General features: G+C 36.2%; 1 protein-coding gene across 15 annotated transcripts in view; it reads left to right on the forward strand.

The window, feature by feature from the left end:
• SNAP91 (synaptosome associated protein 91) overlaps positions 1–14929 on the forward strand; it is a 165926-nt gene extending 150997 nt beyond the window's left edge. For all 15 annotated transcript variants that reach the window (XM_045391174.1, XM_045391182.1, XM_005552456.3 and 12 more), the window contains 4 exons: positions 6853–6936; positions 7584–7688; positions 11509–11611; positions 13521–14929. In XM_045391174.1, the coding sequence (XP_045247109.1) occupies positions 6853–6936; positions 7584–7688; positions 11509–11601 (282 nt within the window). In that variant the 3' untranslated portion in view covers positions 11602–11611; positions 13521–14929. The remainder of the gene's footprint in view (positions 1–6852; positions 6937–7583; positions 7689–11508; positions 11612–13520) is intronic.
• Positions 14930–17682: the final 2753 nt, after the last annotated feature.

Consider the following 17682-nt stretch of genomic DNA (forward strand, 5'->3'; position numbering starts at 1 on the left):
GCCATCAGGAGCCCTGTGCTTCCTGGGTTACTTATTCGAATGTGTTTTACAGTGCACAGCAGACCTATTAACTTTTTATCGAAGAAGTGGGAAGATACTTGCAATTCAGAAATATGTGCATTTTGCAAGAAGATCACTGTTAAAAGAAAAGCTTTAGACAAAATTAATTTAACAGAGTTGAGCTGGGTGCAATGACTTACCCATATACTCCCAGCAACTGAGGCGGGAGGATCACTTGAGGCCAGGAATTTGAGGCCAGCCTGGGCAGCATAGTGAGGCCCCATCTCTAGAAAAATTAAAAAGTTAGCTGGGTGTGGTGGCACATGCCTGTAGTAAAAGCTACATGAGAGGCTGAGACAGGAGGATTGCTTGAGCCCTAGAGTTTGAGCCTACAGTGAGCTATGATTATGCAAGTTTAACAGAGTTTATTAAGTGAAGAATGATCCATTAATCAGGTACCAGTTGGAAACAGAAGAGGTTCAGAGAGCTCCAGCACAGCAGTATGGACCATGAACTTCTATTGGCTGATAGAGAAGTACAACAAAATATATTTGGTTGATCAGAATAGAAAGACCCTAAATAGAGGTTAGTTGTTGATCTCTACTTGATAAAGTCTCTAGTTAGAATCTGTTAGTTGGCAATTTCTGATTGGTAAAGTCTCCAGTTTCATTTTATTGTTTATGTTGGGCTTCATTTTGCTTACATGAGAACTCAAGGTGCTAGAGCTGTACCAGTCAAGTGGCATCCCAGTTAAAATCTTATCACCACTGAATCTAAGAGTTAATCTACCATTTTAGCAAAATGACTAACTCAGACAATTTCTTCAAATTGTTTGACCATTTATTTGATCAGGAATTTCTGCAGGTTCATTTTGCTTTGGTAACTAATAAAGCCCTTTTCTCTTTTATAGCCTGAAGTCCTAATGATGCAATTCAGGTCTAGTAAATAGCCTACCACCTACCCTATTGAAATGATGGGTAAAGCATTAATGTGAAATATAATTTTATAGGTATTTTATTTCTTTTGAAAAATTTTTTATTGAGATAAAATTCACGTAACATTTAAATTCACTATTTTAACAACTTAAAGTATACAATTCAATGATTCTTAGTATATTTACAGCATTGCAAAACCATCACTATTATCTAATTTCATAATATTTCCATCACCCCAAAAAGAAATGCAGTCTCTTTCAATTTCCCCTTACCCTTATAGCTTTTTGTGCCTGGCTTCTTTTACTAATTAGCATAACATTTTCTAGGTTTATCCATATTGAAGTATGTATCAGTACTTCATTTTTATGGCTGAATATATTTCATTTTATGGATATATCACATTTTGTTTATCCATTCATCAGTTGATGAACACTTACGTTGTTTCTGTTACACATAATAAATTTTTATTATCATATATGAGTTTTCATATGAACATATATCCTCAATTCTATTTGGAATAGAACTCTGGGTCATCTGTAAGTCGATGTTTAACTTTTGAGGAACTGCCAAGCTTTTCCATAGCAGCTACGTTACTTTACATTGCCACCAGCAATACATAGGGTTTCAAGTTCTCTTTATCCTCTCAACACTTGTTATTTTTCATTTCATTATTTATTATATCATTCTAATGAGCATGAAGTGGTATTTCATTATGACATTGATATGCATTTCCCTGATGACTAACAATGTTTAACATCTTTTCATGTGTGTATTGATCATTTGTATATCTTCTTTAGAGAAATGTCTATTTATGTTGTAGAGGAGGAAGAATTCTTTTTTCCTACTACGCTTCTAGACTCTCTAGCTGGGGCTGTGAACACTGGACTGACCAAAGACAAATTAAAAGGAATAAACAGAAGTTATTAGCACATGCATCATGCTTACTCATGGGAGCGCTCAGGATGAGTAACTCAGAGGCTTGATTAGAACATGGGCTTAGGTGGCATCTTAGCAAAGGAACAGTAAATTTTTAGAGAAGTCACAAGACAAAGGAAAAGGACTTTGACTCTCTAAGGTGGCAAATATATGAGAAAATAATGGCAGTTCAAGGCTAATTAGTCAAGTTTGTTAGGCATTTTGTTCTGATGCCCTCTTCAGGCTGATTCGGGTCTCAAGTTGTCTCTGGTGATAAACATTTGTCCCTGATAGAGAGGGGAGGAGAAATATCTCTGTAAATTTATTTTCCAAATAGTGAGAAGGAGGAGAGCTTTTCTTGTATCTGCTTCTTTTCAGTTGCCTTCAGCTCAAAGTAATTATTATGCCAAAGTGTCGTATTTTGGGGTGGCATATTCTGCTACCCTACAATATCCTTAGCCCATTTTATAATTGGGTTGTCTTTTTATTATGGAGTTGAAAGAGATCTTTCATATTCGGGATACTAGATGCTTATCAGATAAATGATCTGCCAATATTTTTATGTCATTCTGCGAGTTAGCTCTTCGTTTTCTTGATAGTGTCCTTTGATGCACAAAAGTTCTTAATTTTGATAAACTCCAATTTATCTATTTTTTGCTTTTATTACTTGTGCTTTTGGTGTCATATTGCTAAAAACTATTGCCTTAATCATAGGTCTTGAAATTTTTTACCTATGTTTCTTTCCAGGAGTTTTATAGTTTTACCTCTTACATTAAATCTTTGACCTATTTTGAGCTCTTTTTTTTTTTATATGATAGGGGTCCAAATTTATTGTTTTGCATGTGGAAGTTCAGTTGTCTTAGAATTATTTGCTTAAAGGACTATTCTGACTGGGTACAACAGCTCATACCTGTAATCCCAGTACTTTTGAAAGCTAAGGTGTATGGATTACTTGAGCTCAGGAGTCTGAGACTAGCCTGAGCAACATAATGAGACCCTATCTCTACAAAAAATAAAATAAAATTAGCCGGGTGTGGTGGCATGCATCTGTGGTTCCACCTACTCAGGAGGCTGAAATAAGAGGATTGCTTGATCCAGGCAAGTAGAGAATCACTTGAGCCAGGGAACTAGAGGCTGCAGTGAGCCATGATCATGCCACTGCACTCCAGCCTTGGTGACAGAGCAAGATCCTGTCTAAAAAAAAGAAAAAGAAAAAAAGGAAGAGACTATTCTTTCTTGATTAATTGATTTTGATAACCTTGTCAAAAATTAATTGACCATCTGACATATTGGGCTGAATAATTTAAGAAAGAGAAAAAAAATTATCCATAGATGTGTGGGTTTATTTCCAGACTCTTTATTTGCTTATGTTGATCTATGTGTCTGTCCTTATGCTAGTACCACCTGTTTTGATTAATGTACCTTTGTTTTAAGTTTTGAACCCAGGAAGTGTGATTCCCCCAAATTTGTTCTTTTTCAAAACTGTTTTGGCTATCCTGGTTCTCTTGCATTTTTGTATAAATTTTAGGTTCAGATTATCCATTTCTCCAAAAAAAAGTGGGTGAAATTTTGATAGGGATTTCATTGAATCTGTGTAGCAATTTGCAGAATATTACTATCTTAATATTAAGTCTTCCAACCCATGAACAAAGGGTGTCTTTCCATTTATTTAGATCTTACTTAATTTCTTTCAACAATGTTCTATAGTTGCAGTGTTCAAGTCTCATATTTCTGTTAAATTTATTTTTTAATATTTTATTGTTGATGCTATTATAAGTAGAACTGTTTTCATAATTACCTTTTTCCATTTTTCATTGCTAGTTCCACAGGAACACTGCACTGAGTTTTGTATATTGGTCTTATATCCTGCAACTTTGAAGAACATGTTTATTAGCTTTGATAGTTTTGTTGTATATGGATTCTTTAGGGATTTCTGTATATAAAAAAGATTGTGTCATCAATGAATAAAGATAGTTTCATTCTTTCTTTCCCACCCGGATGCCATTTCTTGCTTTTTCCTGCTAACTGCCCTGACTTAGAACTTTCAGAACCTCCTTGTCTTATTCTTAGGTAGAAAGCTTTCAGTCATTTTTTTTCAGTCACTAAGTATGATGTTAGCTGTGGGCTTTTTGCAGATACCCTTTATGAGGTTGAGGAATTTCCGTGCTATTTCTAGTTTGTTGAGTACTTTTTGTCATGAAAAGCTGTTGGACTTTGTCAAATGCTTTTCTACATCTATTGATATGATCATTGTTGTGATTTTCCCTTATTCGTTTTTCAGGTCTCTCTTAGGAAAGTGGCTGCAAACTCTAACCCTGCCCTGACAGGCCTCAAAAGCAGGTTGCTGTTTACAATGTGCCTTTCATGGGATACTTCTTTATTGTGGTGGAAGCCTCATGTCTAAGATGTCTCTCTCACAGGAAGCTTGTTTATACTGGCAAATGCCCTTGTGGCTCTTGTCTAAACTGTGTTATTTCTACCAACATAGCCACTCTCTAAGAGAACTTGACCTGCAAAGAAGTTAGGTGTCAGTCAAGTGAGACACAGAGGAGGCATACAATAAAACACATGAAATTACAGAATCTGTAAGTAATTAAACTTACAGATTCCAGGGAGAAGAGGGCAACATGCCAAAGGGAAGTGGGGAGCCATCCAGGACACATGTGTTCAACCAGTGGGTAGGAGCAAAAGAGAGTGAGAGTGAGAGATCTGTGGGCCAAGGCCTTTATTGGGGTCTAGTATATCACCCAAGCAGATTTTCCACAGGAATTTAATTGGTAGGTTTACAGCAAGCAGGCACAAGTTCCATGGAATGACGCTGTGACTGAGAGTTGGTTGTTGTGGCATATCTGTACAGTTAGCTCTGCAGAGTGTGGGGGACAGTGGGGTAAATCAAGTAGGTTGTATCTAGCTATCCCATAGGGAAGGTGTTGGTATGAAGCAGATATCTGGATGACCACCTGAAGGAACTGGGAGGAGTCAGAGAACTAGAAACTGTGTCAAGAGTGACTAAGCCCTGCTTCTGATATGAGAAAATTAAAGGTGTATCCTAAATAGATGCTGAGGTAACATAAATTATAGGAGTTAACTATAATCATGTAATTTTTATTTTATTCTATTACTATGGTGTATTGCATGTGTTAATTTTCATATATTAAACCAACCTTGCATTCCTGGGTAAAACCTGGTCATGGTGTATAATCTTTTAATATGCTCCTGGATCCAGTGTGCTAGCATTTTGTTGAGATTTTTTCATCAACATTCATAAGGAATATTGCGCTGTAGTTTTCTTTTGTTTGTGATATCTTTGTCTAGCTTTGGTGTCAGGGTAATACTGGCATCAAAGAATGGTTAAAAAGTGTTACCTTTATTTTGAAAAGCTTGAGAAGAATTGATATTAATTCTTTATATATTTGGTAGAATTCACCAATGAAGATATCTAGTTCTGGATTTTTTCTTTGATGGAAGGTTTTTGTTGTTATTGATGTTTTTTTAGAGACAGGGTCTCACTTTGTCACACAGGCTGAAGTACAGTGGTGCTATCACAACTCACTGCATTCTCAAGCTCTGAGCTAAAGCTATCCTCCCACCTCAGCCTCCTGAGTAGCTAAGACTACAGGCACACACCACCAAAAATTAGGCCCAGCTAACTTTAAAAATTTTTTTTGTTGAGATGGGTTCTTGCTACATTGCCCATACTGCTGTGTTGCTGTTCCTAAACTCCTGGCCTCAAGTGATTCTCCTGCCTCGGCCTCCTAATATAAGTGTAAAATACACGTCAACTGATATTTGGCTTTCTTGAACTTCTCTGACATCGGATTTAGCCAAAGTAAAATTTAGGGACTCCAGTAGAACAATATGGATATGACTTAGGGAAGATGTGAAAAACTAGTAACATAAAGATACTATGAACAAACAGTAAAACAAACAAACAAACAACTGTTTTCTCTATACAAAAGCATTTTTACTTTGAGTCATTAGTACCTCTAAACTAATAAAGCAATTTAAATGGCTTTTCTTATAGTGAGAGTGAATTTGAAGGAAAAATAGGAAACAGTTTGCAGAAAGCTATTTAAGAAATTACTTACACTTATTAGCTAAATACACTAGAATTTCATATACATTCTTTTAAGTGAAAATCAGTCAAGTTTGAGGGCACTGTTTGTTTCACATGACCAAATAGTTTCCTAGTAGTGAATGCCACTAATATGCTGGGATTACAGGCATGAGCCACCACATCCACCTGTAAACCTTGCTTAATATAAATTGGAGCCATATAGAAAGATTAGAACAATTCTCAAATGTCTAACCCAATACCGTTAGAGGATATGATGATAGGAAAAGACAAGCTTAGGGAAGTTTGACTCATTTCCAGTGAGGATGGGTCTAAAAAGATAGAAAGTCCAATGTTGTGAGCAAACCGCAAGCCAGCAAGTCCAAATGACACTGTAACAGAGAACATCAAGTCAGTAATCTTGTTTATATCATTGATGTGGTGCTAAAACCATTTTCCTTTTTAAATTTAAAACTGAAATTTGAGATTTTCTTTACATATCCACTCATACATATTTGACATGCATTCATTTTAAAATTCTGTCATTTTAAAACCAAATTATGTTCAGCTGGGTACAGTGGCTCTTGCCTGTAATCCAGCATTTTGGGAGGCCAAGGCAGGAGGATTGCTTGAGGCCAGGAGCTTGAGACCAGCCTAGGCAGCATAGCATGACCCATCTCTACAAAAAATTTTTAAAACTTGGTCAGCCATGGTGGCATGTGCCCATGGTCCCAGCTATTCAGGAGGCTGAGGTGGGAGAATTGCTTGAGCCCAGGAGTTCAAGGCTGCAGTGAGCTGTGATCATGCCATTGTACTCCAGCCTGGGCAATGGAGTGATACCCCATCTTTAAAATAAATAAACAATAACCAAATTATATTGTTCTTTTTGTTTGTTTTGTGTGTTTTTGTGTTATTTGTATGTATATGTCTGTCTGTCTATCTGTGTAGCAAGGAGCTGTACCTCCAACCAGTTCAGTTCCTCCTGTTGCCGGGGCCCCATCGGTTGGACAACCTGGAGCAGGATTTGGAATGGTGAGTGATGACCTATGCTAAAAATTGTAATCGACATTTCTAAATTATTTGCCAGATCCCAAATTAGTAAGTATTCCTACAGAATATAATTCTTCCCAAAACATAGTAAGTAAAACTTAAAAAGTTGTCATCTGCTTTAAACCTTAAGTAGTCTACACATGAAGTGACAAAATCAGTCATAAAATATGTTCTACCATCAAATTAATTTCTATAGTACGTTGTTATATCATTTTTACTAGAATATTTACAAATAGCTTTAGCCCATCATCAAAATCAACCCTTAATTATTATACTAGGACTGTTTATTCACCAATTTTACCAGCCAATTTTAGGACCATCTTTCATAAAGAAACAAATTTTTATCTCTCCAAGAATTATGCTTAGAGAAGATGAATAAACAACAATAAAGTTTGGTTAGGATGAGGATACCATGTGGCCAACCAGACTTATGCTACCCACCCACCTTAGCGACTCTCTCCCTCACAGTACAGCCTCATATTATCCCTAGTTAGAATTACAAATTATACTTCCTCATAGTCCTGCATTCCTCAAATATTGTCAGAAGTACATAAAAGCAATAAATGTCAGGATAGTGCCCTAGTGGGTTCCACTCATGCTCTGAACCACTCTCCATTCTTCCTCCTCAGCCTCCTGCTGGGACAGGCATGCCCATGATGCCTCAGCAGCCAGTCATGTTTGCACAGCCCATGATGAGGCCGCCCTTTGGAGCTGCTGCTGTACCTGGCACGCAGGTCAGTTTGTTCAATGTCCACAAACCAGTCAGTGACATTAACTAATAAGTATAAAACATTGGTGTAGCAAACTGTTTAAAAAGTGTTTTTACCTAATGTAATTCTCATACCTGTTGCTTCAGAAGTAAAGGGAGCATGGAAGACAGATCTGCAAAAGTGTGAGATTTGGGGGAAAAAATGATGGAAATAACTTACTGTCTAAAGATCCCTCCATTGTCTTCCTACTTAATTCAAATTGGTTCCTGAGAACATCCAGATATTCAGGGCATCCAAGGCATTTGTCCCAGAGAAGTGGGTGCTTCTGGTCTGTAGTTTTAGCATGTGTTCCCAGTGTTAGCCAGAAAGGTTGGCAGCACAGTCCTCCAGACTGCCATGTCTGCCCAAGACTCGTGACACTAACTGCAATAAGTTTGCCAAACTGCATAGTCTGTGAGAATAGTCCCTTTTAGAATGTCCTCACTCCAGAAAAAAAGCACACATTTGTGAGTCCTCGGGGCCACCCCCACTTCAGACTAGCTGACTACAAATTCGAGGTTTTTCCATGGCCACCCTCAGGTTAAGCAGTTTCCTAGAATGATTCACAGAACTCAGGAAAGCACTAAACTTATAAGAGTTTTATTGTAGTAAAAGGATACAAATTAGATCCAGTTATAGGAAAAGATACATAAACATCATCTGGGAAAGTTCTAAACATGAAGCTTCTTTGTCCTCAGAGGTGGGTTCTCCTCCGGGCATCATCGTGTGACAGTACACATGCAGTATCGCAAGCTCACCTGAGCTTCAGCGTCCAGCATTTATTGATGCTTCATTATGTAGGATTGGTTGGTTGAATTGTTACCCATTTTGTGGAACTCAATCTTCAACCCCTGTTCCCCTCTGAAGATCAGACTGGTTTCATGCGGCCCAAAGACCCAGCCCTAAAATCACATGGTTGGGCTTTCTGCCTCCACTCTGAGTCACCTTGTTAGCATAAACTGTCAGGTGTTCCTGGAGCCCACCTTGAATAACAAAGACACACCTACCATTTGGGAAATTAGAAGGATTTAGAGGTTACCTTTCTGGGAAAGGGAAAAACCTCAGTTTAGGTAAAGCTAAATTCCTTACTACACACTGTGCTACTTCCTCTTCAAAAATGACAAAATATATTACACTTTGTTGAACCGTTTTGCTGCTAGAGGTGCTAGTCTTAGTGATGAATCATGCTTTCCTGATTCCTCTTTTAAATTGTCTGGCTGAGGTGATGGTACATGTCAAACCAAAGAAGTTTTCCTCATGAGAAATTGACTTGGATGGAGTCAGGACACCAAATTACTATTTTGGTAGCAGCATGCTTTACAAACTAGACCAAATAGCTCAAATATATTTTAATGCTATGAGTAAATGTTTTCAGTCCTATACTATTTTTAACTTATCAAATCAGTATTTATACTGTCTTATCTGTGGAATACCTGCTGTGAACTTTCTGAGTATACCTTAATCCCTTTTGCTTCCTTGATGCATCTCTAAATCCATGGACCTGTTACCAAGATTTCCTTTCAGCTTCTTCACTTTGCCCCTCAAAAGCAACAGGGACCAAGAGAAAGAATGGTGGATGTTGAAAGACAGAAATTTAGAACGTGAGAAGCCCTAGCCTTCATGGCTATTACTGGCCATAACTGGCTTCAGGAGAAATTTTCTAGTCTACCTGAAGACTACTGAACCCTGTGTAGTGTTGTTTTTGGGGACAGTGAGGAAGGTTTTGGGTATAATGGTTGCGATTAAGTGTAACTTAGATATACTTAAATTCTAAGGGATCTCATTTATCATAAATGTTTCCTTGATGTTTGAATAGATCCATGACTATCATCTTTTTGAATAAAAGAAATATTTCTGTTATTATGAACTTGGAGCAATGTTACTGAGATTTCTTTTAACCTTATTGTGTTTGATATATTGAAAGCTTCAGAAATAAATGAATATAATTTTATTACTTAAGACAGTTGTTTTTCTTGTGTAATACCAATGTTAGCAACAATTTACTTAATTAGAAGAATGAAAATAAAAGATAGATAGTATCATGGAAATACATTGTTTTAATCAGTAATTGAATTTATAATAAGCCAGGTAATGATACATCATATTTATGTAATATTTAGATTATATTTCCTATATCAGAGGAGAAGCATAATTATACCAGATAATAAAATAAATGTTGAGTTGGTAGCTTCAGAAAACAAAGTAGTTTTCTTATTACTGATGCCAGGACTATCCTAGCATTTTTTCATTGGTTGGTATGATATCGTCATCTCACCTAATTATCAATAATGGACCAATCTTTGAGTTGATCTAAGGAACTTCAAGTCTTACATTTTTTTTTTATATTTCTGTGAAGCAGATCCCAGGTTTTTTGTTGTTATTTGTTTGTTTGAGATAGGTTCTCACTCTGTTGCCCAGGCTGAAGTGCAGTGGTGCACTCATAGCTCACTGCAGCCTTGAACTCCCAGGCTCCAGGGATCTCTCACCTCAGCCTCTTGAGTAGCTGGGACCACAGGTGCAAGCCACTGCACCCAGTTAATTTTTTTTTTTACTTTTTGTAGAGATGAGGCCTCGCCTTGTTGCCCAGGCTGGTCTCAAACTCCTGGCCTCAAGTGATCCTCCTGCCTCGGCCTCCCAAAGTGCTGGAATTTTACAGATATGAGTCATTACACCCAGCCCATGTCCCAGTTTTAAACATGGAAATTTGACAAATAGATAATATAATTAGTCAGTAGTTTCTGGACATAGGACCAAAGCTCAAAATCCACACTTCTGGAACTCTGCTGAACTAATAAAAATATACATCACTGCCCCACAGTCCCAGCATGTTACTACAAGCATAGGAGATTAATTAGACTCAAAGCCTAGATGTCAACTATTACTCTATAGACTACATGAGATTTTTCAAGACCTTGTGTCCTGTAAAAGTCAGCTCCCGGAAGTTGTATCTGTGACACAATGAAAAAATAATTTAGATTCTGGTTAAACAGAAACAAGGCAAGTTAATTATTTGTTACTTTTGCTGCAAGTCCAATATGATTCTTTCCTATTGTATTTAATAATAAGTTTTAGCCTTCTCTGAGAGCTGAATAGATTGCATTAGAATTTAGTGGCATTCACTACTAGGAAACTATTTGGTCATGTGAAACAAACAGTGCCCTCAAACTTGACTGATTTTCACTTAAAAGAATGTATATGAAATTCTAGTATATTTAGCTAATAAGTGTAAGTAATTTCTTAAATAGCTTTCTGTAAACTGTTTCCTATTTTTCCTTCAAATTCACTCTCACTATAAGAAAAGCCATTTAAATTGCTTTATTAGTTTAGAGGTACTAATGACTCAAAGTAAAAATGCTTTTGTATAGAGAAAACAGTTGTTTGTTTGTTTGTTTTACTGTTTGTTCATAGTATCTTTATGTTACTAGTTTTTCACATCTTCCCTAAGTCATATCCATATTGTTCTACTGGAGTCCCTAAATTTTACTTTGGCTAAATCCGATGTCAGAGAAGTTCAAGAAAGCCAAATATCGGTTGAAGTATATTTTACCAGTCCAGAATTAAACACAACTCTGTGACTATGTAGAACAAGTAGATTTTATAAGCCTTTAACCATCTAATCTTCTGCATGTTTGTTTTCTTTGATATGTGTTCTGCCTAATGCTTTTCTCTCTCTCTCTCTCTCTCTTTCTCTCTGTCTCTCTGTCTCTCTCTCTCTCTCTGTCTCTCTCTCTCTCTCTCTCTCTCTCTCTCTCCCCCCCCCCCTCCTTTTTATTCCTGCTCTTTGGGGCTGTCTTTTTCCCATTAGCTTTCTCCAAGCCCTACACCTGCCACTCAGAGTCCCAAGAAACCTCCAGCAAAGGACCCATTAGCGGATCTTAACATCAAGGATTTCTTGTAAACAATTTAAGGTATCTAATACTGAGCTTTTCCTGTAGGCTTGTAATAATGAGCTGTATAATGCTTAGCTATTTCAAGAGGTATTCATTATTTCTGCGTGTTGAATAGCTGTATGTAATAGTAATAATTTATTAAAATAATTTATTAAAGATATTAAAAGCTATCTTTAAGAATTTTTTAAAGTCTTAATTTATGTAACTGGGAGGACAAGTAACCTCCAAATTGTCCTTATCCTGGAAAGCAAAACGATTAGCTTTAATAAAGCAAAAAGGTGCCCAAGCTACTTGGTAAATTAGAAAATTGCCACTTTATTACATGATGACTGGAATTTATAGAAAGTCAACATTTATACTATTGCATTTAGAAATCATCTAAGAATGTATTTGACTGCATAATTGTATTTTTATTTTGCTTATCCTTCTTTTGCCCCATAAAGCTTAGATTATTACTCTTTACATTTCTGCATTCAAGCAGAATTTTTAATTTCTAATGTTCGAGTTTTAAATTTCACAAATTTCATATAATTTATGAAATGAGTCATGCTGAAGTTATGGAAGGAAACTAATGAAGGAAAAATGTTCACTATTGACCCCAGCACCTAACACAGTGGGTAGGTTCTCAACAAATCCTTGCTGAATGGACGAACATAATTTACATGGTACTTTTCACATCCACTTCTTAGTAGGAGATCAATCATGTGAGATAAACTAGCCAGAAATTTTTTGTCTCCATTTCACAGCCAAAAGAAGTGATCCTTGGGCATTAAGGAATTTGCCCAGTGTCCCACAAGGAAGAACTCAGTGTTTTTGGACTTCTGTCCAGTGTTGTTTTCAGTATGCACCTACTGTGCTACATATATTTCTTAAAAACCTTCACTAATGCCTACTAAGATCTTTGTGGATTCTTGATTTTTTTTTAATATACAAGATTAATGATGTATTATTTTAAGGTATTGACATCTCAGTCAAGTAAACTCTCCTTATGCCCAACTTTTCTATTACACTTTGGATTGGCTAATGTAGACATAAGTGAGACAATGAACACTTAATAACTTTCAGGAGTGACCAAGGAAACTGCATAGAGCAGCCTGTATTCACCTCTTAATAAATGTTGCTCTAATCATATGCCTGGAACTTTGATAAGTACAGGAAACAGATATGCTTGAGACAGTCCTTACCTGAGAGAGAGAGAGAGAGAGAGAGAGAGAGAGAGAGAGAGAGAGAGAGAGAGAGAGAGACAGAAACAGAGAAAGAGAGACAGAAACAGAGAAAGAGAGACAGAGATAGAGCCAGATAAAGACAGACACACAGAGAGAATGACTATTTTATGAAGAGTTATCTATGTGGCTAAGCCTTAAGACCCCACAAATGTTTCCAGCAGAAATGAATGATGCATGAATTAGCCAAGGAGATGAGTGGGAAGTGGCTGAGAAAAGGCATTGAGTCACCAGGGATCTCTCCGTTCTCTTCTATTCTGTCACTGGTTCAGCTGTTTAGTAAGTGACTCATTGAACACCGTAACTGAATACATGAAAAAATAATGTAAGGTCATGGCCACGCCCCCTTTTTCTTTGGCTGACGTTTTTAAAGGTTAGCTGCTCTTAGATACTGAATGCTATACCGAATGTCCTGCTACTAAAATTTTTAATATGTGTCTAAATTTCAAATTTTTGTTGATATAATTATTAAAATGAAACTATACCTGAAAAGTTTTTTTTTTAATTTCTGGCTAAATTTTAAAAATGTTAAGCTTGTTTTAAAAAGCCATGAAAAGTATGTAAATGTGAATTTGTACATGCAGAGACCTTTTTATGTAAAAGTTGTTTGCAGAAACTGTGAAGTAAAATTGCAAGGGAGGTAAAATGTTTGAGGACTATGTAATACTCTTTTTTTCTAATTCTAATTCTTGTTTTCTTTACAGCTGCAATTTTTGTGACTGAATAGGAAAATAAATGAATTTGGAGACTTCAAATGAGATTGATGCTCAGTTTCAAAGGGAGCCACCAGTACCAAACCCAATGCTTACTCATAACTTCTCTTCCAAAATGTGTAGCACAGCCGTGAAAGTGAACATTAGGAATGTGTACTACCTTAGCTGTTATCCCTACTCTCGAAATTGTAGTGTATTTGGATTATTTGTGTATTGTACGATGTAAACAATGAATGGATGTTACTGATGCCTTTAGTGCTTTTCTGGACTTCGCCTGAGGACAGATGATGCAGCTGTTGTGTGGTGAGCTATTTGGAAAGATGTATCTGTGTTTTTGAAGGTTTCAATGTACATATAACTTTCAAACAAACCCGAAACTCTTCCCATAAATTATCTTTTCTTCTGTATCTGTTACAAGCGTAGTGCGATAATATCAGATAATAAGGAAAACACTCATAAATATACAAAACTTTTTTCAGTGTGGAGTACATTTTTCCAATCACAGGAACTTCAACTGTTGTGAGAAATGTTTATTTTTGTGGCACTGTATATGTTAAGAAATTTTATTTTAAAAAATATAAAGGTTAACGTCCATAATAAATACTTCTCTTTGAAACTACCTTATCAAGAATGAAAAATCATATGGGAAGAATCCCCTATTTATCACTGCTATATTAAAATATATATATTTTAATTATATTTGACAGGTTTTGCATCTAAATTGACCTATTTATTCATTCTTGATTAAATGCACTGAAAAGTAAAGAGTCTGTTTGTATCACGTTCATGAAAATGCAGTTAGAGAGGTACTATTCAAGTTATTCTGAAGGCACCCCAAGGTATATCTGTAATTTAAAGATATTACTGCAGATATTTTTACTTTACTGTGGGTTTTTGGTACATCTGTTAATTTAGTATTTCTTTGTGTGTTTTGTAGACTAGTGTTCTTCCATCCTTCAATTGAGCTCAAAGTAGGTTTTGTTGTAACATTGTGATTAGGATTTAAACTAATTCAGAGAATTGTATCTTTTACTGTACATACTGTATTCTTTAAGTTTTAATTTGTCGTCATACTGTCTGTGCTGATGGCTTGGCTTAAGATTTTGATGCACAAATGAGGTCACTGTTGATCAGTGTTGCTAGTGGCTTGGCAGCTCTTCATAAAAGCATATTGGGTTGGAAAGGTGTTTGCCTATTTTTCAAATTATTTAATAGATGTATGGTACCATTTAAAAGTGGTTGTATCTGAATTTACTGTGGGGATAACATACACTGTAATGGGGAAAAATTACCTAAGACCAATTTCAAAATGGCTTTCTTTGTATTTCAGTTTAAAAACCCAGTGCATGTATGCCCTCTGAGATGCAATAAACACCTTGAACAAAGAAATGCAAACATAACCCTTCTCTCTTTGATTATGTTTTGGGAAAAAGGTCCGTTTCAAATGACACACACAGCAGACATAATATTGAATATTTTAAAATGCTGTCATGCCAATAGAGTTTTGATTATTTTACAAAAAATTAAAAACAAGGAAAAAGCAATTTTAACAAGCTTTCATTAAACTTGGGTCTCCATAGCTGCCGCCAAATGAGTTGAAATTCCATGTTTCAAGATGTATATGTATTTTTAGGGTGAACTTTCTTTTAAAATGTGCAATTAAAGTCTTGTAATCATTTTTATGAGAATTAGCCATGAAAGTTGAAGAATAATATGACTTTAGGTAGGTTATAGTGTACTGACACACTGGAATACATGTATACTCTCACACAATACCTAGATTAGCCTATGTTGATAAAATTAGTGACATTATGCCTACAACTAGATTGTTATGTCTCAAAAAGTAGTCCAGTCTCAAATAGAAGAATTTCTTTAGTGAGACATATTCTTATTTCTATTTTAAAACTTCCTTTCCCTTAGTTGCCTAAGATGTGTGTCTTGAGAACTAACTTTCCAGCAGCTACTATCCAAGTATGTAATATGAATTTTATAGATTACATTTTAATCATATATTATTTCATGGGCTTATTGCAATAAAAATATATTTCAGATTGTAAATAATTTGAAGTTTAATATTGCATTTTAATAAGCTTTTATTTCTTCATTGAATGGCCCATGTGGTATAAATTCTTAATAAGTGAAGCTGCAAGAGCATTATTTTCAAATCAGACTGTGTGTGCACACACACCATTCCGTTCATGACCACACCAGCTGTTCCCTCCAAGCACTTTGCTGGCTCACACAGGATCCCTATGCCTGAAATTACCTAACCAACCCTGCCAGTGCAGTCCATTCCTGCTTTCCACCCTCTCTTTTAGAGCACAATATTCATCAGCCTTTATGGCATTTAACATATTGTATTATGATCAGCTGTGAAAGTGTCATCTGCTCTAGCCAATTGGGAGCCTCCTAGGCAGGAAACATCTCCTCTTGTTCCTGTCCTCAGCAACTAGCACTTCAGTAGGTGCCTGATAAATGTATGAAGGATGAACACAAGTATATTAGTTCTCAGAGGTTTCTTCACTTACCTAGGTATGGCTGGGCCATTATTGTAGTTCTAATTACTAAAGAATAACTCTCATATAGTACATTTATTGTCAAATATGAGGTGATTTTTACCATTTTATTTAAAAATCATTATAATTGTGTATAGTTATGGGATACAATGTGATGTTATATGTGTATTATATGGAATGATTAAATCAGGCTAATTAATATTCATCACCTCACATCCTTTTTATGATGAGAACATTTGAAATTTACTCTCCTGTGATAAATATGTGAGGTAATTCATATGTTAATTAGCTCAGTTTAGCTGTTCCACAATGTATATATATTTCAAAACATTATGCTGTACCTGATATCTACAATTTATTATGCTTTAAGTTCTGGGGTAAATGTGCAGAATGTGCAGGTTTGTTACATAGGTATACACGTGCCATGGTGGTTTGCTGCACCCATCAACCCATCATCTCCATTAGGTATTCTCCTAATGCTATCCACCCCCCAGGCCCCCACCCCCTGACAAGCCCCGGTATGTGATATTCCCCACCCTGTGTCCATGTGTTCTCATTGTTCAACTCCCACTTACAAGTGAGAACATGCGGTGTTTGGTTTTCCGTTCTTGTGTTAGTTTGCTGAGAATGATGGTTTCCAGCTTCATCCATGTCCCTGCAAAGGACATGAACTCATTCCTTTTTATGGCTGGGTAGTATTCCATGGTGTATTTGTGTCACAGTTTCTTCATCCAGTCTATCATTGATGGGCATTTGGGTTGGTTCCAAGTCTTTGCTATTGTGAACAGTGCAGCAATAAACATACATATGCATGTGTCTTTATTGTAGAATGATTTATAATCCTTTGGGTATATAGCCAGTAATGGGATTGCTGGGTCAAATGGTATTTCTAGTTCTAGATCCTTGAGGAATCACCACACTGCCTTCCACAATGGTTGAACTAATTCACACTCCCACCAACAGTGTAAAAGTGTTATTTCTCCACACCCTCTCCAGCATCTGATGTTTCCTGACTTTTTAATGATCACCATTCTGACTGGTGTGAGATGGTATCTCATTGTGGTTTTGATTTACATTTCTCTAATGACCAGTGATGATGAGCATTTTTTCATATGTTTGTTGGCTGCATAAATGTTTTCTTTTGACAAGTGTCTGTTCATATCCTTCCCCCACTGTTTGATGGGGTTGTTTGCTTTTTCTTGTAAATTTAAGTTCTTTGTACATTCTGGATATTAGCCCTTTGTCAGATGGATGGATGGCAAAAATTGTCTCCCATTCTCTAGGTTGCCTGTTCACTCTGCTGATAGTTTCTTTTGCTGTGCAGAAGCTCTTTACTTTAATTAGATCCCATTTGTCTATTTTGGCTTTTGTTGCCATTGCTTTTGATGTTTTAGTCATGAAGAAGTCTTTGCACATGCCTACATCCTGAATGGTATTGCCTAGGTTTTCTTCTAGGGTGTTAGGATTTTAGGCCTTCTGTTTAAGTATTTAATCCATCTTGAGTGAATTTTTGTATAAGGTTTAAGGAAGAGATTCAGTTTCAGCTTTCTGCATATGGCTAGCCAGTTTTCTCAACACCATTTATTAAATAAGGAATCCTTTCCCCATTCCTTGTTTTTGTCAGGTTTGTCAAAGAT

The sequence above is a fragment of the Macaca fascicularis genome, chromosome 4, assembly GCF_037993035.2.
Source record: "Macaca fascicularis isolate 582-1 chromosome 4, T2T-MFA8v1.1".
Lineage (NCBI taxonomy): Eukaryota > Metazoa > Chordata > Mammalia > Primates > Cercopithecidae > Macaca > Macaca fascicularis.